Raw genomic sequence first — 23022 nt, forward strand, 5'->3', positions numbered from 1 at the left:
ACAGTGACAGTCACACGTGCACAGTGCCTTCTGTACATGCACGGGGAATTCGGGCACAGTGACATCTTGGTGACATTTGCACACGCAGGGCACCTTTTGCTCAGCTCAGTGCAAGTGCACACTGGCACAGTGGCACAGTGACATTTGCCCGCTTCCGGCACCCTTTGCTCACCCAGTGTCACTCCCAGCACCCCTCCAGCTGCACAAGCCCTTTCCCCTTGTGACCCCATCACTAATTATCCCCCTAATTACCTCACCCCAAAGAAGAGGGCATGCCCAAGGGCGTCCCACCCCTCACATCCAGCTTTGCTGCCTTTACCCCCCTTCCACAACCCCAGCCCCAACCCCTCCCAAAATCCCTCCCGGGGCAGCAAATTGCTTTAACCCGAAGAATTTTAAAACAAAATAAATCACTGAGGAGACAACAAAACCCAAGTTTAGGGACAAATTAACCCGATGAGTTAATTTTTTTTCCCATCTTCGTGTGGTCCCTGGCTCCTCCACGCATGTGACGAGTTGGGCACCAGGGTCAGTCCTCAGCCAAGGGACCACAAAGGCATTTTGGGACCCAGCCCCACGGCGTTTCGCTCAAAGAGGGGGTTTTATCCACCAAGGCTCCGGCTGCCATCCCAAATCCCGCGGTGGGTTTGGGATAGGCCAGGGAACGCTGCTAATTATAGGGAAGGAACCATGTATTTACAGAGGCAGCTCCCAGCACCAAACCACCGGCGGCTGCTTTTGCTCCGCTGAGTCTCTCTGTTCTCTCTCTCCTCTTTCCCGGGCGCTGCTGTCCACAGAAAAATAAAAAGGGGGGATGAATTAAAAATAAATCCCCCTCGGTGATTTGCAAGAGGCACTTTAGCAGAGGAGGAGGAGGAGGAGGCCGAGGAAGGGCAGGAGCAGGGGGGTGGCGGGGCGGGCGGCGGCGTTGCAGTGGCCTCGGTTGGAGCCGATGCAGGCGGCGTAGGCCATGGCGTGGGGGATGTAGTTCTGCTCGTGGACCCCGTGCAGCAGGTGGGCCATGGGCCCGCGGGCGAACACGGCCACGTCCTCGCCACCGTGGGTCTCCTGCCGCAGCGGCACGGCCGACTGTGCCTGGTAGTCGGCGTGTGCTGGGGGCAAACGGCAGAAGTGAGAATCATTTAAGACCCTGGCTCATTTTGGCCAAACTGGGCTGATTTCAAGGGGTTTTGGCCCAAAACGTACGCACCGAAATCCACGGCAGAGACGTTTTCTCGCTCGCCCGCCACGATTTTATAGCCAGGGCCGTTGCCATAGAGGATGGAGGTGAAGGGTTTGCGGTCCACGTCGCTCTGCATCGGGGCCAGACCTGGCGGTGGGGCACAGTCAGCTGGACGGGATCCTCCCATGGTGCCCCTGAGCTGTCCCCAGGCTGTCCCCAGGGTGTCCCCAGGCTGTCCCCCAGCTGTCTCTGGGGTGTCCCGAGCTGTCCCCAGGGTGTCCTCCAGCTGTCTCTGGAGTGTCCCCAGGCTGTCCTCAGGCTGCCCCCAGGCTGTCCCCAGGGTGTTCCTGAGCTGTCCCCAGGCTCTCCCCAGGGTGTTCCCGAGCTGTCCCCAGGATGTCTCCAGGCTGTCCCCCAGCTGTCCCTGAATTGTCCCTGAGTTGTCCCTGGGGTATCCCCAAGCTGTCCCCAGGGTACCTCCAGGCTGTCCCCGGGGTGTCCCCGGGGTGTTCCCAAGCTGTCCCCAGGGTGTCCCCCAGCTGTCTCTGGGGTGTCCCCGAGCTGTCCCCAGGCTGTCCATGATCTATCCCCGGTGTGTCCCCGAGCTGTCCCCGGCGCTGTGGCCGGGCAGGACTCACCAAAGATGGGGTTCCCGCGGGGGGTGTAGCCGCCGAAGGTGAAGACGTGCGAGTGGTCGGCGGTGACGACGCTGAGCGTGTCCTGGGTGGACGTGAGGCGTGTGGCCAGCCCGATGGCCCTGTCCAGCTCCACCGCCTCGTGCAGCGCCTGCTTTGCCTTCCCCTCGTGGTGCCCGTGGTCGATGCGGCCGCCTGCAGAACCCAGCACCTCTCAGCATTGCCCGCTTCTTCCCAGCCTTGCAACCCCCTTTATTCCCTTTCTGTGTCCTCCCCTCACCCCATTTATCCCCCCTTTTTACATCCCACATCCTCCCTTTTGCACCCCCCAGCCCCTTTATGCCTCTTTCTCATCCCCCTACTCTGTTTTAGCACTCCACCTTCACCACTTTATCCCTCCTTTTTTGCACCTTCATTGCCCCTGTTACCCCTCTTTTTTGCAGCCCCCTATATCGCCTTTATCTGTCATTTGTGTATCCCCCACCACCCCTTTATCCTTCCTCCCTGTCACCCCCTTTTTTTGCACTCTCATCTCCCCATTATCTTCCCTTTATGCACCATCACCTTGAATCCCCATTTTTGTTCTTCCACCACTCCCTTTATCATCCTTGTCCACCTTCTCATCCTCACTTTTTGTACCTCCCCTTTATCCAATTCCCCACCTTTTTGCACCCTCTTTTGCACCCCATCACCCCCTTTTTCCTCTCTTTGTGTCCCTATCACCCCTTTAATTCTCCTCTTGCACCCTTCTTTTATAGAATCCCCCCATTTTTGCACCCCCATTGCCCCCTTTTATGCCCCATTTCTGCACCCCCACCTTCAACCAGGAGGAAGAACCCTCGGGGATTTTTCTGGAGCATCCTGATGGCCACGGACACCATCTCGCTGAGGGACGGGTCTGTATCGTTGTTCCTGTCCAGCTCGTACATCATGTCCCCTGGCTCGAAGAGGCCTGGGGACAGGGACACTGCTGGAGACATCCTTTTCCACCAAAAGAAAAAGGGGGGGCCTAATCCTGCTCCTTGTGCTGACTCAAGTGTTTCACACACTGCTGGATCCAGGAAGATTAGATAGAAACCGGACAATCCCAGCCCTTCCTTCCTCCTGCCCTGCTGGATTCCACATTCCAGTTGGGATGGGAATTTCACTGCTGACAAAAGAACTGCATCCCTAGGAGGGAGATGTATCCCAGGGTGGGAGCAGCAGCATCCTTGGGGGTGTAACATTGTCCTTGGTGGGCAGCACATCCTTGAGGGCACACCAGCGTCCCCAGGGTGGGGCACCAGCATTTCCAGGGAAATTGCAGCCTCTTTGGGAGGTGGCAGCAGGAGCACCACCCTTGGGGGTGTAACAGCATCCCTTTGGGGTACCAGCATCCCCAGGGAGGTAACAGGATCATCTGGGGGGGGGTACCAGCATCCCCAAGGGAATAGAACCATGTTTGGGGGCTACCAGCATGTCCAGGACATGGCACCATCCCTTAGAGGATAACTGGCCACTGCAGCTGCCCCAGCAGCCCAGGACAGGGCAGGGGTCCTCATAAAGCACCCAGCTGATGCCAGGGCATCCGTGGGTGCAGGGACTCACCCAGCAGGAAGTCAACACGGGTGAGGTTGAGCGCCAGCAGCCCCCGCCGGTGCCACACGTACTCAGCAACCTGGGGACAGGGGACAGGCATTGTCACCTCCCCATTGCTTCTGCCATCCCTGAGACACTCCCCAAGATATTGCACCCCCAGGAATGGCTCCACAGGGTCCCAGGGGGGAGATGTGTGTGCACCCCACCCCAGAGTCCCTGTCACCTTGCCGCGGGGCTTGGCCTCCCGCCACGCCTGGACAAGGTTCCGGCCGTCCAGGCGGGTGCCCCGCTGCTTCTCCTCATGGGGATATTCCACATCACTGACATTTCTGGGGTACATATATTTCCGCCCTCCACCCAGGATCACCTGCAAAAGAGGGGTGGAAAGGTAGTTTTTAATATTTTTAAATTATTTGAAATCTCCCCCTCCAGCTGGGGTTTAATGGGGGAAGACCCCAAAGGGGCGGAGCAGGATGTCCAGGAAAGCCCTGGAGTTGTGGGCAAAAACACCCGAGGAATTTCACCTTGCCCAAAATAACTCTGAATATCTTCCTATTAATTAAAACCCAGGACAAAAATAACCATTTCCAGCAGGGATTTGGCTTTTTGAATTTTTTTTTCCCCAATCTGTGGGAAGGATGCTCCACATCGGGATCCCCACATGAACCCGCTGGGATGGAGCCCCATCCCGCGGCTCTCCCTGTTTGCTTTGGAGCCTGATTTATTTGGCCTCTGTTATTTATAACCTAGCAGAGATTTTATGGTTTTTTTGTATTTTTTCCCCCTTTCTCTGTGTAGAAGGTGAATTATAAAGCTGCAAAACACCAACGCCAAAATTATTAACAAAAAAGAAGGGAAAAAAAGTCTTTTCCCCACTATATAATTATTTCCAGCCTGGGACAGAGTTAAAATTATATTAAAGGGAAAAAAAAACAGCAAAAGAGGCTATTAAAGAGCTAAATAACAGGCTGGGATGTTTTGCTTTGGGGCTATTTTGAAGGACAGAAGAAGATTTATTTACAGTGCTGAATTTCTGCATAAATCCACAGTAAGGAGCAGAACTGGGGGAAAAAGGAAGAATTTTGGGTCTGGGAAGTATGGGAAGGGAGGAGGCTAAGATGGATTTGTGGGGCTTGATCATACAGGTGCTTGTGGTCCAAGACCTACGTCTGAATTCCCTGGTCCCACGTCCACCTGAAAGTGCTGGTATCTCATCCATGGTGGTCCTGGTCCCATATTTGATGAGGGCCCCAACTCTGTACCCATGGGTGGTCCTGGTTCTGCACCCATGGGTGGTCCCAGCCCACCATTGCATTGGGGTCCCAACTCTGCACCCATTGGTGGTCCTGGTTCCATATCCACCCATGGCTGGTCTCAGCCTCACATTTGCAGGGGTGGTCCTTGTTTTGTACCCACTCACAGTCCTGACCCTGCACCCCTTGGTGGTTCCAGCCCAGCATCTCCTGGGAGTCCTCGCCCTTCAACCACTGGTGGTTCCAGCCCAACATCTCCTGGGAGTCCTGACTCTTTAACCACTGGTGGTTCCAGCCCAGCATCTCCTGGGAGTCCTGGCTCTTCAACCAGTGGTGGTCCTGGTCACCATCTACCCACAGCCCTGTCCCCACCCTTGGGTGGCTCCAACCCCCATCCTAGGCTGTCCTGGTCCCATCCCCCTGCCTGTGGGGCACATTCCTGGTGTCCTCATCCCTACCTCGATGTCAGGGATGTTCTCCACCAGCTGCCGGGCGATATCCTTGCAGCCCCCCTCCAGGGCGTCCGGGGGCATCTCCCCATCCGAGTACCAGTCGCGGTTGGCAGAGTGGGCGTAGGCAGCGCTGGGCGTGGCGTGGGTCACGCGCGTGGTGGTGACGATGCCCACGGCCTTGCCTGCGCCACCAGTTCAGGGGACAATGGTGAGAACACCCCCAAAACCGCCCGCTGGACTTCCTGCCCAGGAGTCCCTCTGTCCCTCACCTGCCTCCTTGGCCCAGCGGAGGATGGAGGTCACCTCCTGGCCCTTGGTGGTGTTGCAGCGGTCCCGGGTGACACCGGCACTGACCCCCAGTGTCCCCTCGTTGGCTTTGACACCGCAGAGGTAGGCAGTGGCCGTGCCCGCGCTGTCGGGCACCTGAGCGTTGGTGTTGTAGGTCTGGAAGGTGGGAGATGGATCAACCCCATCGTTATCACCACCATCATTGTCTTTCTCCACCACCAGTGCCACTGACAGCACCACTCCCACCCTGGGGCTTCCCTCTCTGTGCTGTTTGGCTGCACCAGACCCCCATCCCACCTGTGTCCCCTCTTTTTGCCCTTTGCCCCTCATTTCACCCCCCGCTCCCTCCACCGTGGGGGCACATCCCCCCCTCACTGCATTTTGCTGCTTTTAGCCTTTTTTCAGTCCCTCTTTTGGCAGGGAGATGGAAGCCACTGCCACGGGCATCCCCACGGGGTGAACGGAGGTGGCTGCTGGCTTCGAATTTAATTATTATTTTAAAATGTTTTGTTCAGCAAAACGAGCCCGGGAGAAGCAGGGGGGTCCCGTGGCGTCCCGCAGCCGGCGGGCTCCTCCTGCCCCCCTCCTGGTTCCCACGGCCGGCCCCTGGCACGGCCAGCGGGCACCAGAGCCAGCTGCCTTTGCCCGCCCCTGACCTAATTTCGGCTCGGTCGATGCCGCCCGCCCGTGGCCTTGCGGCGGGTGTCGTGTCCCCGTGAGTGCCCCGGGGGGCTCACCTTGGCCAGGGCCACGAAGGGGAACTTATCCATCTCCAGCAGGCTCTCCTCGCCCTGCCCGTGCAGCTGCCCTTTGAGGATGCGGGCGGCCGTGACCGTGGAGACGCCCATTCCTGCGGGACAGTGTCAGCCCGGCGGCACCGGCACCGGGCAGCACAGCCCGCCCCGCGCAAACCCCGCTCATCTCCACTTAGCCCGTCGTCCAGGTTATCCCATTGCTCAGTTTATCGCAGCAACCAATTTTTGCAAGCCCAGTTTATTGTGCAGCCAGTTTATCCCAGCTCCCAGTTTATCCCAGTAGCCACTTTTCATTGCAAAGCAGTTTATCACAGAACCCAGTTTATTGCAGCACCCAACTTTTTGCAAATCCAATTCATTCCAGCACATGGTTTATCCCAGCACCCACTTCATTGCAATCCCAGTTTATGCCAGCACTCAAATGATGACAAAACCAATTTACCTGAGCACCCAATTCTTTGCCAATTCAGTTTATCCCTGCACCAGATTACTGCAATCCCAGTTCATTGCAGCACCCAATTTATTGCAACCCAGTTCACCCCAGCACCCAATATTCATTGCAAACCCAATTTATTGCAGCACTCAACTTACTCTAAATCCAGTTCATACCAGCACCCAGTTTACCCCAGCACCCACCTTAACACAAACCAAACTGATTGCAGCCACCAATATTTTTTGCAAATCCGGTTTATCCAGCACCCACAAAATTAATTGAGTTTACTGTAAACTCAATTTACAATAGCACCCATTTTTTTGTAAATCCAGTTCATAGCAACACCCAGTTTACCCCAGAACAGATCTTTTTGCCAACCTTTTTGCACCAACACCCAACTTACTGGAACCCCAGTTTATCCCAGAACGCAGCTCACCACAGCACCCAATGTGTTGAAGCCCCAATTTATCCCAGCACCTACTTTATTGCACCCACTTCATCACCCCCTGTGCTGCCCCCGCCCCAGGGTGGGTGCTCCCCTCCCATCTCACCGTCCCCCAGGAAGAGGATGAGGTTCTTGGCCACGTTCTGGTTGAGGCGCTGGAGCCGCAGCGCGTTCCGCAGGGTCTCCTGCGCCTGCCGCCGCCAGTACTCGGGGTCCTTCTCCCTCTCTGCGGGGGAACGGGCTCATAGCACCCCACAGCACAGCTTTTGGGGTGCTGCCCCTCCAAACCTCACCTACCTGGGACCAGCGATGCTGAGCAGAGCTGGGCGAGGAGGAGGATGAACAGAGCCTTCATCCTGCGGCGCTGAGCGGGTGCTGCCAGGAGAGAGCTGCGAGGTGGGTGGCACCCGCTCGTGCCTCAGTTTCCCCACTGAGACCTTTGCCCCGGGGTCAGCCAAGCGAGGACGGAAAGAAATGTCCCCTCCCTGCACAGTCACCGATGTGACCCCCCTGGGGACATGCCAGCTTACCCCCCCTCCCTGGCCATCAGTCCCATGAGGCGTCACCTCACTGTCACCAACCCGAGCTGGGGGAAGCCGAGACGGCCCCTGTGGCACAGTGAGGTCCCCATCACACAGCCATGTCCCCATCACATGTGTGTCCCCCTTCCATGCCCATGTCCCCATCATGTGCTTGTGCACCTCTCGTGTGTCCCCATCATGTGTCCCTGTCACCTCTGTGTTCCCATCCCATGTCCATGTCTCCACTGCACATCTGCAGTCCCATCACACACCCGTGTCCCCACCACGTCCCCTGTGTGTGCCATGTCCCTAATGTCCCCATCACACACCCCTGTCCCCATCCCTATCACACACCTGCGTCCCTGTTGCATTTCTGTCCTTGTTGTGCACTCATGTCCCCACATGACCACGTCCCATGACACATCCATGTCCTTACTGCACGCCCGTGTCCCCATCCCGTGGCTGTGTGCCCGCCACATGCTCGTGGCCCCACTGCATGTCTGTGTCCCTGTTGCACACCCAGGTCCCTGTAGCATCTCCGTGTCCCCGCTGCACACGCACGTCCCCAGCACACTCCCGTGTCCCCATGGCACTCTCCTGTCCCCATCACCCCCACAGCGCCCCCCCTCCGCCGCACGCCCCCTCAGCCCGCGCTCCCCGGAGAGCCTCCGTCCGTCCCTCCCCCGGGATGCCAGCGGTGGCCCCCGGGGGTCCTTACCGGGGATGGGGGCTGTCACACTCGTACCCGCACTAACTTGGGTCCCTACACCCACGTCCCTCTGGGCGGCGGGAGGAGGCCGGGCCAGGGGGACCGCGAGCCCTTAAATCCCCCCGCACCCGGCCTTCGCCTCCTCCTCCTCCTCCCCTTCCTCCACCCTCCCCCTGCTGCCAGCAAGGGGGGGCGGGAGGAGAAAGGGCCACAACTGGGCTTACTGGTGCCCTCTGCCGGGTTATACTGGGAGGACTGGGAGGACTGGGGAGCACCAAGCCTGGCTAGAAGTGCTGAGCAACCTCCCGCTCTTCACACGCGGGAGTTTGGGGTGCCTCTTGGCGGGGTAGATGTGTGCTTTGCCGGATTTTGCATTATTTTCACCCAAACTGTGCTAGCCGCACCAGCGAGGGGTTGGGTTGAGGTGGAGGTGATGGAGATGAGTGGGGTCTCCCTGCCTCAGTTTCCCCACAAGGGCTCCTGCAGCAGCCCACGAGAGATCCCTGGTGGGATCCCGCGGCATTACTGTCGGTCCCACAATAAACACGGCGTGGTGACGAGGGGGTGACTCCCAGCCCTGCCTCAATTTCCCCGTGCCGTGGGCCCGGGGGGCTCCGTGACCCGCGGAGGCGCCCGTGACCTCCCAGAAGGTGGCGGTCTCGGCCCAAAAATCCGCTCCCCGAGAGCCTCGGGGTGCAACCGAGGGAGCCCCAACACGGCCGCGATGCCAGGGGACGGGCACGGCCTCGGCCTCTTGCGGACCCTCCAGATCCCTCCGGAACCCTCTCCCCTTACCCCTTTCCACCCTCCCTTCACCTCTCTGCACCCCCCGGCCCTTTCGCAGCCCAGCAGAAGCGATTTGCAGCCCCGTGGGTGTGATGAGCGTGCCAGTGCTCAGCCCGCCGGGGCAGCGCAGGGGGCGGACGGAGGTGGCACCGCGTGTCCCCATCCCTGTCCCCACGGCCGGGCAGCCGCCGGCGCTTTTCGGCGTGGGGAAGCTGCACCCACCCGTGCTTTTCAGCCGCAGGCGTGCACGAGTGGCTGCAGCTGCGGGCGTGCAAGCAGCACACGCGCGCTCTCGCGGCCGCCTGCGCGCGCTCTTGCACGACCGCGCGCGTGCCCGTCGCTGGCCCCGCTCGCTCGGCCACGCGCGTTCGCACGGGCGCGCTCCCACAGCCGGAGCCCCGTGCGCTGCCCCGCGGCCCCGTGCGCTCTGCCCGCGGCCCCGTGCGCTCTGCCCGCGGCCCCGTGCGCTCTCCCCGCGGCCCCGTGCGCTGCCCCGCGGCCCCGTGCGCTCTCCCCGCGGCCCCGTGCGCTCTCCCCGCGGCCCCACGTGCTTTCGCCCTTGCACAAGCGGCGGCCGCCGCCGGGATCGCGCCTTGCACGCTCGCCCCGGGACGCCACATCCCCTCCGGCCAGGGAGCCGGGGCTGCCTCGGGGGGATGCTGCCAGCAGCGCCGTGGCACGTGGAGCCCCCCAAACGGGGCTCGGGGCCCCCCGAAAGAGTTAAAGGAGGCGTGCGGGAAGCCCGTCCCTCCGCGGCCCCATTGGTTTCCCATCCCAGGTACATCCTTTGCTCGTCACCCTCGCCACCCTCGCTAGGCCGCGGCGGCGTCACGAGAGGTGCCGGGGCTCAGCGGGCGCTCGCCCCATCGGGGCCGGGGCCGGCGGGAGTGGGGTGACGGCCATGGTGAGTGGGGGGGCCCAGCGACACCCCCCAGATCTGGGGGTGGTTGAGTGGGGGCCGCTCGGCCGAAGCGGGGCGCCGGGTGATGCGTCTCTCGTGGGATGCTCTTTGTAACCCCAGAGGACCCCCCCCACTGCATCGCGGGGGACCCCCCGGCATCCCCGCGGGACCCCCTTTGGACCCCCGAGGGACTCCGTGAGACCCTCATTGGACCCTTAAGGGATCCCCCATAGCATCCCAAGGGACCTCCCCCCCAAGACATCCCCAAGGAACCCCGCTGCACCCCTGGGTGCCCCACTCGTGCCCCCCCGCCGCTTTTTCTTTGTGGCCAGGGGGGTCACCAGGTGGAGACCCCAAAGTGGGTGCCCCCCTCTGGGTGCCCCCTCAACTCCCCCGCCGCCCCCAAATCCACTCTTGACCCAGACCCGCGGGGGTTTGCACCGTGTATCCCCCTGCAAAGAGGGGGGGGCGCCCCCCACCTAACCGAACCCACTTTTGTGGGGCTGTTTGCGAACACCCCCAAACTGGGTTGCACTCCTCCCTATTTATTTTTTTTTCTTTAAGTTTAACCCCTTTTTTGCTGCTTTTTAAGCTTTTCTCAAAAAATTTACTTTATCTGCAGTCAGAGCTCCCTACAAAACAGGGGGCTCCCCCAAAACACTTTCCCAGCACCCCTGATTAACACCGACACCCCAGGAGTTGCTAATTACCCCCGGACATCCTAATCAGCAAGCTGAGCCTCACTGGGCGCTTGGCTGCGGGCTGTAGAGGTGCGGGGGCACCCATGGGTGCCGGGGGTGGGGCGGGTGGGCACCGCTTTGCCAGGCGGGGCTTTGGGGGTGGCTTGGGGGGCTCAGGGTGGAGTTGGGGCGTTGGAGGGGCTGGAGGGAGGCGAGGAATCGCCATGGCGATCGTGGCCGCGCTTGCTCCGAAATGGCGCCCGGACGGGAATTGAAAGCAGCCGGCGGAGGCTCGGGGTGCCCGGTACCGGCTCGGGGCTCCCCCGGCGGGGCAGAGCCGGGCGCTGGGGCCCCCCCCGGGCCTTCCTGGGAATGTGCGGGCTCCGAGCACGTGGGGTTCATTGTTTATAGAGCGAAGGAGCGATTTGGGGTAAAACCGGGCTATTTAATGCTGAGGTTTTTGTAAGTTGTAAAGAGAGTGAAAATTCCTTGCGCGGGGGGTAAAGTGTGGGTGCCCCCCCCCACCCTGTTGGAGCGGGGAGAATGCGTTTTTATTCGGATTGAAGCAAATAAAGGCTTGGAGGGGGGAGGTGTACGCCAAAATCTACCCCGTTTTGCCTCCACAAAAAGGGGTGCTCCTGCTTCACCTGCTGGAGAGGGTGGGGAGCACCCCGAGGTGCTACTATGGCCCCAATATGAAGGATATGGGTGTTAAAAATACCTCCCCGGCCCGATTTCCCCTCAAATTAAGGATACTGAGGGTCGACTCCAGTGCCTCTCGGGGGTGTTTTGGGGAACTCGGGCTCAGTTTTGATTCTCTGATGGCTGGTACAGGGTTGAGCCAGCACATCACTTGTGAAAGGAGAACAGAAAGGGATTCTTGTTTTGGTCTTTTTCCTTGTTTTCAGGCTGGGGTAGGCGGGGTGGGGGATCGCTGAGGGAAAAAAAGATTGCATTTCCTCAGGAAATGGAGTGAAAGCTGGGATTCCAGGAATTTGTTGTTGCAGAGCCGTGGGGGCTTCATGGATCCCCCCCTACCGCGTGAGCGGGGATTTGTACCCGGAGCTGCCAATTTCAGCCATGTGCGAAGTACTAAAATAGGTGGAAAAAAGTGAAAGGGGTGGGAAAAAATAGGATCTAAACAGAGATTTTCCCCACGATAAAATCTTGCAGTTGAGGCTCTTTTGCCTCACGTTCTCAGGCTCTAGGCGGGCGCCCAGGGGAGATTTTGGGGCTGCAAACAGAGGTTTCGATACAACCGAGGAGGGAAACCACCTCTTTGTTTTAACCCTTTTTCTTCCCCAGGTGGGTATTGTGGTTAATTAAACTGAGGCTGGGATTTGGGATTCGGGGAGAGGATGAGACTTGTTATTAAGTATGCAAAGGGAGGTTTGGGAATGCTGCTATTGGAAACAAGGCTGAGAACCGGTGCTTTCATTCTGCCTGGGGAAATTGAGGCACGGCTGTGCGGGGTCTGGGTCAACTCATCCCTTTGGGATTGATGGCAGCGGGATGGGGACATCCAGATGGGTTTAAATCCCTTCCCTGCACTGATTGCGGGTGAAGGGTTGTGAGTGGTGCCGCTCGGGCTATTGGTGGCAGGGTCAGGGTGGATTTTGGGGTGCTCAGCCCCTCGGTGGGTTTTGGGGTGCTCAGCCCCTCGGTGGGGAGTGGAGGGTTGTTTGCTCCGTCGGGAGACAATTTGGCTGGATGGCAGGGCAGTGCCAGGGGGAAGGAAACAGCGGCGGCGGCACGATAAGGGCCGGCTGCCAACCCGTGAGGTTTTCCTTGTTTTTCTGCCGGGGATGAGATAAGAGGCGGGCACAGGCACAAGATAATGCCCGGGGGACACGGCGCCGGGAGGGAGCCCGTCCGCAGCTGAAATTCCTGGTGCTGTCGCTTTTGGGTGCTCGCAGGGACGTCTCCGGGTGTTTCACGGTGCGCGGGGTTCGCAGATGGGGCGTAGAGCGCGGGCGAGCCGGGAGTGCCGGGGAGAAAAGCCATTTTCTCTGCTGCCAGCCTTTCCCAGGTGCCTGGCACTCCGGGGTTCCCTGGCACAGGGGGGTCGCTCTCCCCGCTGCAGGGCGGAGGTGGATCCGGATTTATTCCAGGCTGAAGGGGAGGTTGCACAACCCGGCCCCGGGGGAAAGTGAGGCGGGTTCGGGCTTTGCTCAGCTCTTGGCTCCGGCCCTCTTTGCTTTCCATAACCATCCTCCGGCGTTTGTGTAGTGCTTTACTACCTCTGAGCCATTCGGGATTTTGCTCCCTGAAGGAGGAGGTGGCTTTAGAAGGTGTGTAAACCTTCCTTTTCCTTCATCTTTTCCTCATTCTGAGGCCACTGAGCACCTCTGTTGCTGATCTCCTGTGCAGATGTCGACCTACAAGCGGGCAACGCTGGATGATGAAGACCCCCTGGAGTCCCTTGGTGACAGTGATGGATACCCCAATGGCTTTCAGGTATAGCTTCATGTATCTTTTGGGGAGGAAAAAGGGCATTTTGTGTCCTGGAAAGCAGCAAAGGGGGTGCAGAAGGGTTTTCTACCTTTGACCAGTGTCTGGGGGGTAAAGTCCAGTGTGGGCAGAGCCATGTTGGCTCCTGCCACTGCTGCCCTTCGCTCCCCTTCTGGCACAGGGAGCCAGCAGGGCCATATCCTGCCTGCACTGTTTCAACACTCCACCTCCCAGTTTTTCTGCTGCCAAACCCCTTCCCAGCATGGCTGGGGTGAGCAATTATCGAAGCACTGGGAGTTTTGTCCCCACACAAAAGGGGATTAGGTTAATTCCTCCCCAAGCAGCGGGAAAGCAGCTTAAAGAGGGCTGAGGGTGGCAAGAAAAAACTCCACCAGTGCCAGTGTCCAGCCTCACTGGGAAAGGTTCAGGTCTGGAGAGATCCTCTCTGTCCTGGTCCCAGTCCCAGCTCCAGCAGTCTCTAGAATGGTGGTTTCTACCCCAAATATGTTTTTACTTTTCCCGGCGGGGCCGTCTCCGCTTGCCGTCACATCGAGATGTTTCCTGGGGATGTTTTTTGGCTGAGTGGGAGTATCCTGTTGAGACATTTTGTGATGCAGCCCCCACCCTGTCCCAGTGCTGGCAGTGGGGACGGGGACAGCCGTGGGGTTACGCTGTGCTCGAGGAGGGGTTCAGGGTGGCACGGGACAGCAGGTGAGCCCTCCAAAGCGCTCGTCCCGCTCCCTTTCCTGCCATTGTGCCGCCCTTCCTGCCCTGTTTCTGGAAGGCAGCTGCTGCTTTTCCCAGCCCAATCCATGACGGATCCCTTGCCGGGGCTGAATTTCTGCTCTGGGCTGTGGGAAGCAAAATGGGGGCTGCGTCAGTGAGTTTCTCTGCCAGCGGGGAGACGACGCTGCTCTTCCCGCAGGTGAACTTCCGCGGCTCGCGGGGCAGCCGGGGCTGCTGGGCCGAGCGGACGCGTGCCGAGAAGCAGCTGCTGGTGCTGGTGGGGGTGCTGGCGGTGCTGCTCGTGGCCTGTCTGCTGGGACTCATCTTCCAGTACAGAGCCAGTAAGTCCTTTGCTCATTTTTGGGGGGCCAGAACTCCCAGGAAAGGGAGGATCCTGGGCTCAGCCTTTGCCTGGGAACACTGAGGCAGAGCAGCTTATCCAAGCAACCAGCAGGGATGGTTTGTTCAAGCTTTGAGCAAACAATTTCGCAGGGATCCTGCCCCCTTGACCAGAGTGGGTTGCTGGGGAGTTCTCAGAATGCAATATCTGGGGCAAGGGTGGGATGCTTACCAGCACTCCTCACCTCAGGACAGGATTCTTGGGTATCAAACGGGATGTTCAGGTGTGGGGTGGTATCTTTGGGCTCAAGACAGGATGGTCACCTGCACCCCTTCACCCCCCTACCCCAAGATGCTCAGATGCAGGATAAGGTGTTTCTCTGATCCTTTATCCTGGAACTTGATGACTGAGCACAGGATGGACTGTTTCTCTGTTGCTTTGATTTTTTAAGATTTTCTAAGCCTTCTGATGTTGACATTCTTGTAGCTAACTTTCTCACACACTTTCTGTAAATAACTCATTGTTTTGCATTCCTTTATAAAGAAGAGAAAGTTGATAGATTGTTAGTCTGTCCAGTGTCATTAGAAAGGTGGCACTGTCACCCTCCAATCCACTGTCACTCTTGGAAAACTATAAATGTTTGAGTCAGAAAATAAACTTCCCTTTTTCCTTCATCTTGAGAACAGCAGTGTGCACTTGTGTTCTTTCGTGTCCTATAACAACATTTCTCTGCATCCTTCACCCCAGGGTAGACGACAGGGCACTGGGCAGGATCTTTGGGCATAAGATGAGATGCTTGCCCTGGGATAGGATGATAGGGCAAGATGCTCAGACATAGGTCAGCATGCTAGTCCATATTGCTTGCTGTAGAGCATGGTGGTAAGGTACAAGGTGGGATGCTTAGGAACCAGGTGGGGTATTTGCCTGCATCCTTCAGCTCGGGACAGGATGCTCTGTGGTGCTGCTCATTCTGCTGCAGCAGAGGAGCTGAACCTGTCCCTGCCCCCCAGGGCCACCTGCTGTGTGCCTGTCAGAAGCCTGCATCTCCATCACCAGCTCCATCCTCAGCTCACTGGACCGCACGGTGAATCCCTGCGAGGACTTCTTCAGCTACGCCTGCGGGGGCTGGATCAAGGCCAACCCCCTCCCTGATGGTCACTCACGCTGGGGCACCTTCAACAACCTCTGGGAGCACAACCAGGCCATCATGAAGCACCTGCTGGGTGAGTGTGTGGGAGCAGTGGGACCCAGCAATGCTCAGGGGCCCCGTTGGGTCCCGGGGATGCCAAAAACATCTGCATGGAAATTCGAGTTTGGAACTGAATTCCAGCATCAAACTGGTCTGTGACATGTGTGCTGTGAGGACATTGAGAAAGGGATCCTGGCTGTGTTTGCTCTCCTAGATGGTCCTGAGATTTTTGACTGTGGTGTTGCTAGTCTGTGGTGCTGAGTAGGGAAAAGGCCTCTGCTCTGTAAACCCCATGGTGGCATTCCCAGGAGCTCTGACATTCAGGATGTGCATTCCAGACTGTCCAGAGGCTGTAGTGCCCCAGTATCACCCCAAGGATATATATTTTTCCTGTGCTATAACTTCCAGCCTTTGTGAGTAGCCTTTTGGGGGGCTGGCTGCCAGTATGGCCATTTTTGGGGGGCCAAAACTGCCACAGCAAAGGGAGGGTCCTGGGCTCAGGCTCTGCGTGCGAACGCCGAAGCAGAGCGGCTTATCCGAGCAACCGGCGGGGACGGTTTGTTCAAGCTTTGAGCAAACAACTGGCTCCTTATCAGCACTTTCCACTGCGCCAGGGCTGATTATCTGGAAAGAGAAGGTTTGGGAAGAGTGTTATCTTCTGAGAGAAAGGGGGTGGCGCGGGAACAGCTTCGTCCCTGGCTTTTCCCGCAGAAATCTGGCGCTGGTTTTACCGAGAGAAGAGACTGGGCCTCCAGCCAAGTGGTCGCGGTCAGCATTTCCTTGAATTCCTTGGTGCTGAGGGACCTTTAGTTAATAAAACCACACAGCTGGGAAGCCAAAGGTGCAAGCTGTGTCATCAGGAAAATAAATTAAAAAAACCCAAAAACCTTCTGGGAAAGCAGAATTTTAGCTGGGGAGATGAAAGGAAGGTTTTGGAGGCAGAGGAGAAAAATGGGTTTATTGTTCCTTTTTGCAGGAATAAATAATACAGGTCTGGGGGGCACCAGCACAGAGGCAAGGGCAGCACCCAGGGCTGGATGATGCTGGGAATATCAGAGCTGCTGGAAAAATAAAAATGCTTTTTGTTTTTACTTTCTTTATCTTTTGTCCCCAAAGAGTTGGAGCAGTCACTGTGGGTGGGAAAGGAGAGGGGGGGCAGGAGGCCAGGAAGGGATGGGGCTAATGGGATGTCCTTGGGGGCATGGTGGGGACTACTGGGACAATCCTTGGCACCTTTCTGGAGCCTGGCCTTGCCCAGAATGGGGCTGAATCCTTCTGGGTCCAGCAGATGCCCATCCCTGGAGCCCCATGTGATTCTCTCTGGGTACCTCCCACAGAAAACACCACGGCCAATGTGTCCAGTGAGGCAGAGCGCAAGGCACAGCGCTATTACCAAGCCTGCATGAATGAGAGCAAGATCGAGGAGCTGCGTGCCACCCCGCTCATGGAACTCATCCAAAAGGTTTGTCCCAGTCCTTGTGGAAAAGCCATCTTCCCTCTGCAAAATGGGGGGAAAAGCTCAGTCATGGGCAGTCCCAGCACCCTCCATACTCCATTCTTAGTGCTTCCTGCAGAAGAGCATCCCCCAGGTCAGGCAGGCAGAGGCAGAGATTTATAATCCTATAATGGGGCTTTTTAGCCCCCTTGCAAGATGTTTCTCCCCAGGATGGATATTGAGGGGATATTGAAGCAATTTCAGGTGGTTGTTTCTTACTCAAAAGTTGGTTGCTGTCTTTCCCCAGCTGGGTGGCTGGAACATCACAGGTACCTGTGCTGGTGACAACTTCAACGAGACGCTGCGGGAGGTGACGGCGCACTATCGCACCTCGCCCTTCTTTTCTGTCTACGTCAGCGCCGACTCCAAGAACTCCAACAGCAACGTCATCCAGGTGGATCAGTCAGGGCTGGGCCTGCCATCACGGGATTACTACCTGAACAAGACGGAGAACGAGAAGGTGAGGGTGTCAGGGGAAATGTGGGTTGGCTGGGGGGATGCTGTGGGTGGGTGGCACCTGCCGTGCTGATCCCACCTGTCCGACCGCGCAGGTGCTCGCCGGGTACCTGAACTACATGGTGCAGCTGGGGATGTTCCTGGGAGGCACCGATGAGGAGTCAACGCGGCAGCAGATGCAGCAGATCCTGGACTTTGAGACGGCCTTGGCCAACATCACCATCCCACAGGAGAAGCACCGGGATGAGGAGGTCATATATCATAAAATGACAGCAGGAGAACTGAAGGTAGGGATGGAGCTGGCGAGTTTCCCCATTCTGCTGTGGTTTGGGAAGTGGGATGGATGGGTGGAGGTGACGCAGCTCCTCTGGGAATCCTGACACCAGCTGACACAGCCTGGGAAGCTCTTGTGCAATAGCTTGGCCTACGTCCTCCTTGGGGAAATCCTAGCCTGACCCTTCCTCCCAGCCTCTGGACCACCCCTGAGGCCAGCAGCTATCTTACTGCAGCACTTATGTCCTCCTGGGACTGCTGCCCTTGACGTCAGCCTGGTCACCTCCCAGTGTCCCCAGAGGGGCTGTAACTTGTGTCAACATCTCTGACACCCACCCCACTTTCTTCTCCTTCTTTGTGGGAGGAAATTGTTTACTCCCCTTCAACCTTTCAAGGATGCTGCTGTTATAGGAACTGGCCTCTGCAAAATCAGCTGAATTCATCAAAAGGGGATTGATACAGCCAATTCCAGCTCAAGAAGCAGCTGCCACCTCCTGCGATGGTTTTTAGGTCCATAGCAGCGCTGTGGCTTTTGCAGGAGCTGGCACCGGCTGTGGACTGGATGCCCTTCCTCTCCACAGTCTTCTACCCTGTGGAGCTCAATGAGTCAGAGCCCGTTGTGGTCTATGCCAAGGAGTACCTGGAGCAGGTCTCTGACCTCATCCTGGCCACGGATAAGTGGTGAGAACCCCCAGCCTGTACGGAGACCTGGGTACCCAGGGTGGGCAGGAATGTGCTGCTGCCTACTCACCTCCTCTCACCATAGTCTCCTCAACAACTACATGATCTGGAACCTGGTGCGGAAAACCAGCCCACTCCTTGACCAGCGCTTCCGGGATGCCGAGGAAAAATTCATGGAAGTGATGTATGGGACGAAGAAGGTGAGGGTGAAGTCCTCAGTGCCCCTGAATCACCATTAAAATGGTGATGTTTTTTTATCTCAAGGCCCTCTCATGTGGCATCCAAACAATAGAGATGTGGGGCAGCCTTTGGGGTGGCAGAGGGTTGGATGGGCCAGGTGGAGCAAGGGGTGGGAATGTGGAGGGCTTTGTTCCATGCCACTGCTAATGACCACCTCCTGTCCCATGCAGAGCTGCCTCCCACGCTGGAAGTTTTGCATCAGTGACACGGACAACAACCTGGGCTTCGCTCTGGGGGCCATGTTTGTCAAGGCCACCTTTGCTGAGGACAGCAAGCAGGTGGTACGTCCCCAAGGCAGTAGCGCGTGAGTCCCAGTGCTGGGAAAGCCTCTACAGTGGTGGAACTGTCAGGGCAGACAATGTTTCTCTGTCCACCGTGTTGCATTCACTGTGCATCTCCGCATGCCGGGTTTTTCACCATGTGTTGTCTTGGCCTCCCACCCTCTTCTTCCCTGTGGTGTGAAGGTCCTTGACCTCTCTGGGACAGGAAGCCGGCTCTTTGGACTGACGCTGTGCTGCCTTGTTTTGTCTAGGCGGAGGAAATGATCGCGGAGATTAAAACTGCCTTCGAGGAAAGCCTGGAGACCCTGCAGTGGATGGATGAAGAAACGAGGAAATCAGCCAAAGAGAAGGTGAGGCGCTGGTGGCTGCGCTGGGGAGAGGATGAGGGTGGAGGATGGTGTAACAGGGTGAGCCTGTTCTCCATCTCTGGCACTGAGAGCACTCTGGTCCTTGTCACCCTCCAGGCAGATGCCATCTACAACATGATTGGCTATCCCAAATTCATCATGGACCCCAAGGAACTGGATAAAGTGTTTAATGACGTGAGTAGGTCAGATATGTCCCCTGGGTTTTCTGTAGGAGGTACAGGATGTGTCTGTATCACCGTGGCCTCAGGGCAGCCTTGAACCCCAGATTTCCTCCAGAAGGGTCTCACTGATGTCCTTGGCCCTTCTCTCAGGACTTCTTAGAGAGCTGTGGGCCAGTCCTGGGGTGGCTGGGGCTCTTGGGATCCCTGCCTGGGAAAAGGAGGAGCTGTTTTCCGTAATGGTGATTCATTTCCCTCCAGAGACTCTACAGATGTTGGAGAGGAGGAGAAACAGGAGAAGCCATAACTCTGCTGGCTCTGGAGGCTCAGACATGGCTGTGAAGGGAGGAGTGGGGCTGGGCGATCACCACACACCACTCACGCCTTGTTCTTTTGCAGTACGAGGCCGTGTCCGACCTCTATTTTGAGAATGTCATGCAGTTTTACAACTTCTCAGCCAGGGTCACGGCTGACCAGCTCCGGAAACCGCCAAATCGGGACCAGTAAGTCCTCTGCTCCACTTCCCTGTTGTACTCAGTGGGGAATATCAGCATATCTGGAGCACTGGGATTTGGTGTCCACCAGCCTGTGCTGGTTTTGAGAAGATAAATTTAGGACAACGGCTTTGCAACAAAAGTGGATGTTGTTGGAGCAAACACTGGTGATGGCTTGTGTTGCCATGATGGCCACGTTTCTGTTCCTGCAGGTGGAGCATGACACCTCCGACGGTCAACGCGTATTACTCTCCCACCAAGAATGAGATTGTCTTCCCTGCTGGCATCCTCCAGGCCCCCTTTTACACCCGTGCATCCCCCAAGTAAGAGCCACAGGAAAACAGAGAGGGCAGGACTCCCAGCTTTCCTCCTATATCCAAATCTCTGGCTAAGTTTCATGGCTGTGGAGAACAAAAGCTGCTTTCTTAACCTCTGCATTACCCTCCTGCAGGTCCCTGAATTTTGGTGGGATTGGCGTGGTGGTGGGCCATGAGTTGACACATGCCTTCGATGACCAAGGTACAGCCACGGCCAGGTGGGTGGGCAGCTGGAGGGGTGGCCAGTATGAGATGAAGAATCCAAAACTGTGTTTTGGCAGGCCGGGAATATGACAAAGATGGCAACCTGCGTCCCTGGTGGAAGAATTCCTCCGTGGAGGCCTTCAAGCATCAGACAGCGTGCATGGTGGAGCAGTATAGCAACTACACTGTCAACGGTGAGGCAGTCAATGGCAAGCACACCCTCGGGGAGAACATCGCCGACAACGGGGGCCTCAAGGCTGCCTACCGGGTAGGACCACAGGGCTGGGGAGATTCGAAGGGGGACATGGTGTGGTGGGATTTGTCTCCTGAGCCCACTGTGCTCCCTGGTTTTCAGGCATATCAAAACTGGCTGAAAAAGAATGGAGATGAAGAAACACTCCCAACTCTCGGCCTCACCAACTACCAGCTCTTCTTCGTTGGCTTTGCACAGGTACACGTGATGACCTTGGGAGGGTGGGCACACAGATTTTTGGAGGTGGAGCATGCCCAGATGGGGTTGGGAGGGTGTGATGGCAAAACAGTCCTCCAGAGATGATGTAGTTGATGGAGAATGAGATTGGGGTGGTGCTGGTTACAAAGGAAGACAGAACTGCAGCTCGAGCTGCCTTGGCCCCCGTCACCCAGGCAGAGAGGTTGGATTCAGCACCGGGCTGGCCCCATGGTGATGGGTGTCAGTACTCAGGCCCCTTGCCCTCCATTTGCAGGTGTGGTGCTCAGTTCGCACACCAGAGAGCTCGCACGAGGGGCTCATCACCGACCCCCACAGTCCCTCGCGTTTCCGCGTCATCGGCACCGTCTCCAACTCCCGGGAGTTCGCGGAGCACTTCAGCTGCCCCCCAGGCTCCCCCATGAACCCCCTCAAGAAGTGTGAAGTCTGGTGATGGGCGAGTGCCCCAGGGAACCAGCGGCTGGTTGCTTTGTCCTCTGCCAACAGCTGGGCTTCCCCAGTCCTTTGAGGCTCAAACCACTTCTCCATGCCACGGAGAGCCTGACTCTTCAGCCGGAGCAGTGTCTGTGCCCCTGGCATTGTCCGAGGTTCAATCCACTGTGAAAATCCTCATCCCCTGCTTGTTGGCGAAATGACTTCGGTTTGGGGGTCTCTTCTTTGCCACCATGACCGGGCCAAGTGCCGAGGCACAGGCATCTGTGGGCACTGCCTGTATTTACACACACAGCGCTCCAGCCTGACCCACCACATGGAAAACCCCTCTGTTTTGGAGGTGATAAAGGGAACCCCCAGCAGTGGCAGGTTTGTCTGCGTGTCTAAATACACCTGATGTACCACCTTCTCTCCAAAGATGCGCACACAAGGTGGAAAGTATTTTAAGATATATTTTTTTGGGGGAGGAGGGGGAAATACATATATTTTTTTCATGTGTTGTGGAATACACTGGAAATTTTCAGGGAAAATGCATTTAAAAGCCTTTTTTTAGTAAAAGATTAGTATATTTATTAATTTTTTTTACTTAGTGCAGCCATAGGTGCAGTACTCTGTGATGACAGTCCCTTGGCAAGGGAAGCTGGGTAGGGCTGTGGATATCTTTCCAGTCTTGGGTCCTGTGTTTTCTCTGGGAGGGACTATCCTTAGAGGATGCTGATGGGAAAATTAGGGACAGCAGGCCTGGGGACAGGGCTGGAGGATGCTGCAAGTCACAGAGGCTGTGCCGGGATGCTGCAGCTCCTGCGATTAGCTTTAATTTCAGAGTGTAAAGGGAAAAATTGACGTAACCAAAGATGTAACCAAGGTGGTGATGGGGTGGATGAAGCATCCTGTTCTCCCTCCTCTCTCCTCTGAAGCCAGGCCAGCCAGGATTTCCTGGCCCTAAAGCTTCCCAGACAAGTGCAGGCGGTTCCTGCCGCTGCTTCTCTCATGCCGAGCCTGCCCTCTGCCTGGGAAACTGCAAGCTCCTAAAGCACCATGTGCCCCCAGAACTCTGTCCCTCCACAGCTGGTTTGGCACCAGTGTGAGAAATTATCAGGATGGGGCTGAGGGACTTTTTTAAGGGATGTTTTTAATACTTGTTTTGAGGGGAAAAGCACTGACAGGAGCTCAGGTGCTAGGTGCTGTCATCTCGCACTAGACAAAGCAGAGACCTAGAGGGATTTTTAATATTTATATGTAAAGGGAGGGATGGAAGGGGCTGGGTTTTTGTAACTATTTTTTCACCCTACGCATGAGGCTTATTGTAATTGAAATAATAAATACTTTTTACTGGATTTGGAGCTGATCATGACTTTAATTTTCTTATAGCAGGAGGGTCTGCATCCATTTATTTGTGCTCTTCTCCCTGTCTACACCATTGAGACTGTCCTGTGCTGACAAAACTGACCCAACAAGGCTTTTCCCAGCCTGTGCTTGGTGACTGCTGCCTCTCTTGGAGGCTAAATCCAGGGGTTTTTGCCCAAAAACCTCACTCTCACTGCGGGTAGCTCTTTGCTTTCCATCTCTATGGCATGGCCCCACACAGCTCCCTGGCAGGGAGGTCTTTCCCAGATGCTTTTCCTTCCTCCCGGGTGAGTTTTTGGCTGGCTGGGCTGTTGTTGGATCCAGCGGCACAGGCCCTGTTCAGGTTTCCCTCCAAACTCCCTTATTTATGGCTTGGTGATGCTGGTGGGATGCTGCCAGGTCCATAACAGGCCAGCATTTACTCTGAGCAGATGCTCCATGGCTTCATCAGGCTTGCCCAAAAAATGCAAGGCAGGACCTGG

At 57.0% G+C, this 23022-nt stretch overlaps 2 protein-coding genes across 8 annotated transcripts; one reads left to right on the plus strand and one right to left on the minus strand.

Moving 5' to 3' along the window:
* Positions 1 to 414: 414 nt before the first annotated feature.
* Positions 415 to 8372, minus strand: ALPL (alkaline phosphatase, biomineralization associated). 3 transcript variants are annotated; one of them, XM_036396458.1, is made up of 12 exons: positions 8289 to 8372; positions 7320 to 7411; positions 7129 to 7248; positions 6127 to 6239; positions 5371 to 5545; positions 5108 to 5283; positions 3620 to 3763; positions 3406 to 3475; positions 2636 to 2770; positions 1822 to 2013; positions 1211 to 1330; positions 415 to 1112 (listed from the first exon to the last, which is right to left on the minus strand). In XM_036396458.1, the coding sequence occupies exons 2-12, from the start codon at positions 7375 to 7377 to the stop codon at positions 859 to 861; spliced, it is 1557 nt and encodes a 518-aa protein (XP_036252351.1). In that variant the 5' UTR covers positions 7378 to 7411; positions 8289 to 8372; the 3' UTR covers positions 415 to 858. The 3 variants fall into 3 exon arrangements, with proteins under 3 accessions (XP_036252351.1, XP_036252352.1, XP_036252350.1); XM_036396459.1 differs by having other exon boundaries at positions 7320 to 7397; positions 8262 to 8369; XM_036396457.1 differs by having other exon boundaries at positions 8262 to 8369.
* A 1486-nt stretch (positions 8373 to 9858) lies between these two features.
* ECE1 (endothelin converting enzyme 1) lies at positions 9859 to 22530 on the plus strand. Of its 5 annotated transcripts, none has more exons than XM_036396387.2 (18): positions 9859 to 9942; positions 12990 to 13076; positions 13996 to 14137; positions 15147 to 15359; positions 16663 to 16787; positions 17068 to 17280; positions 17372 to 17563; positions 18088 to 18230; positions 18316 to 18430; positions 18641 to 18751; positions 19003 to 19101; positions 19216 to 19293; positions 19677 to 19780; positions 19984 to 20094; positions 20223 to 20290; positions 20370 to 20560; positions 20648 to 20743; positions 21018 to 22530. In XM_036396387.2, the coding sequence occupies exons 1-18, from the start codon at positions 9940 to 9942 to the stop codon at positions 21192 to 21194; spliced, it is 2268 nt and encodes a 755-aa protein (XP_036252280.1). In that variant the 5' UTR covers positions 9859 to 9939; the 3' UTR covers positions 21195 to 22530. The 5 variants fall into 5 exon arrangements, with proteins under 5 accessions (XP_036252280.1, XP_054373101.1, XP_036252282.1 ...); XM_054517126.1 differs by lacking the exon at positions 9859 to 9942 and adding an exon at positions 11035 to 11049; XM_036396389.2 differs by lacking the exon at positions 9859 to 9942 and adding an exon at positions 11785 to 11924.
* The last annotated feature ends 492 nt before the right edge of the window (positions 22531 to 23022 follow it).

The sequence above is a fragment of the Molothrus ater genome, chromosome 23, assembly GCF_012460135.2.
Source record: "Molothrus ater isolate BHLD 08-10-18 breed brown headed cowbird chromosome 23, BPBGC_Mater_1.1, whole genome shotgun sequence".
Classification (NCBI taxonomy): domain Eukaryota; kingdom Metazoa; phylum Chordata; class Aves; order Passeriformes; family Icteridae; genus Molothrus; species Molothrus ater.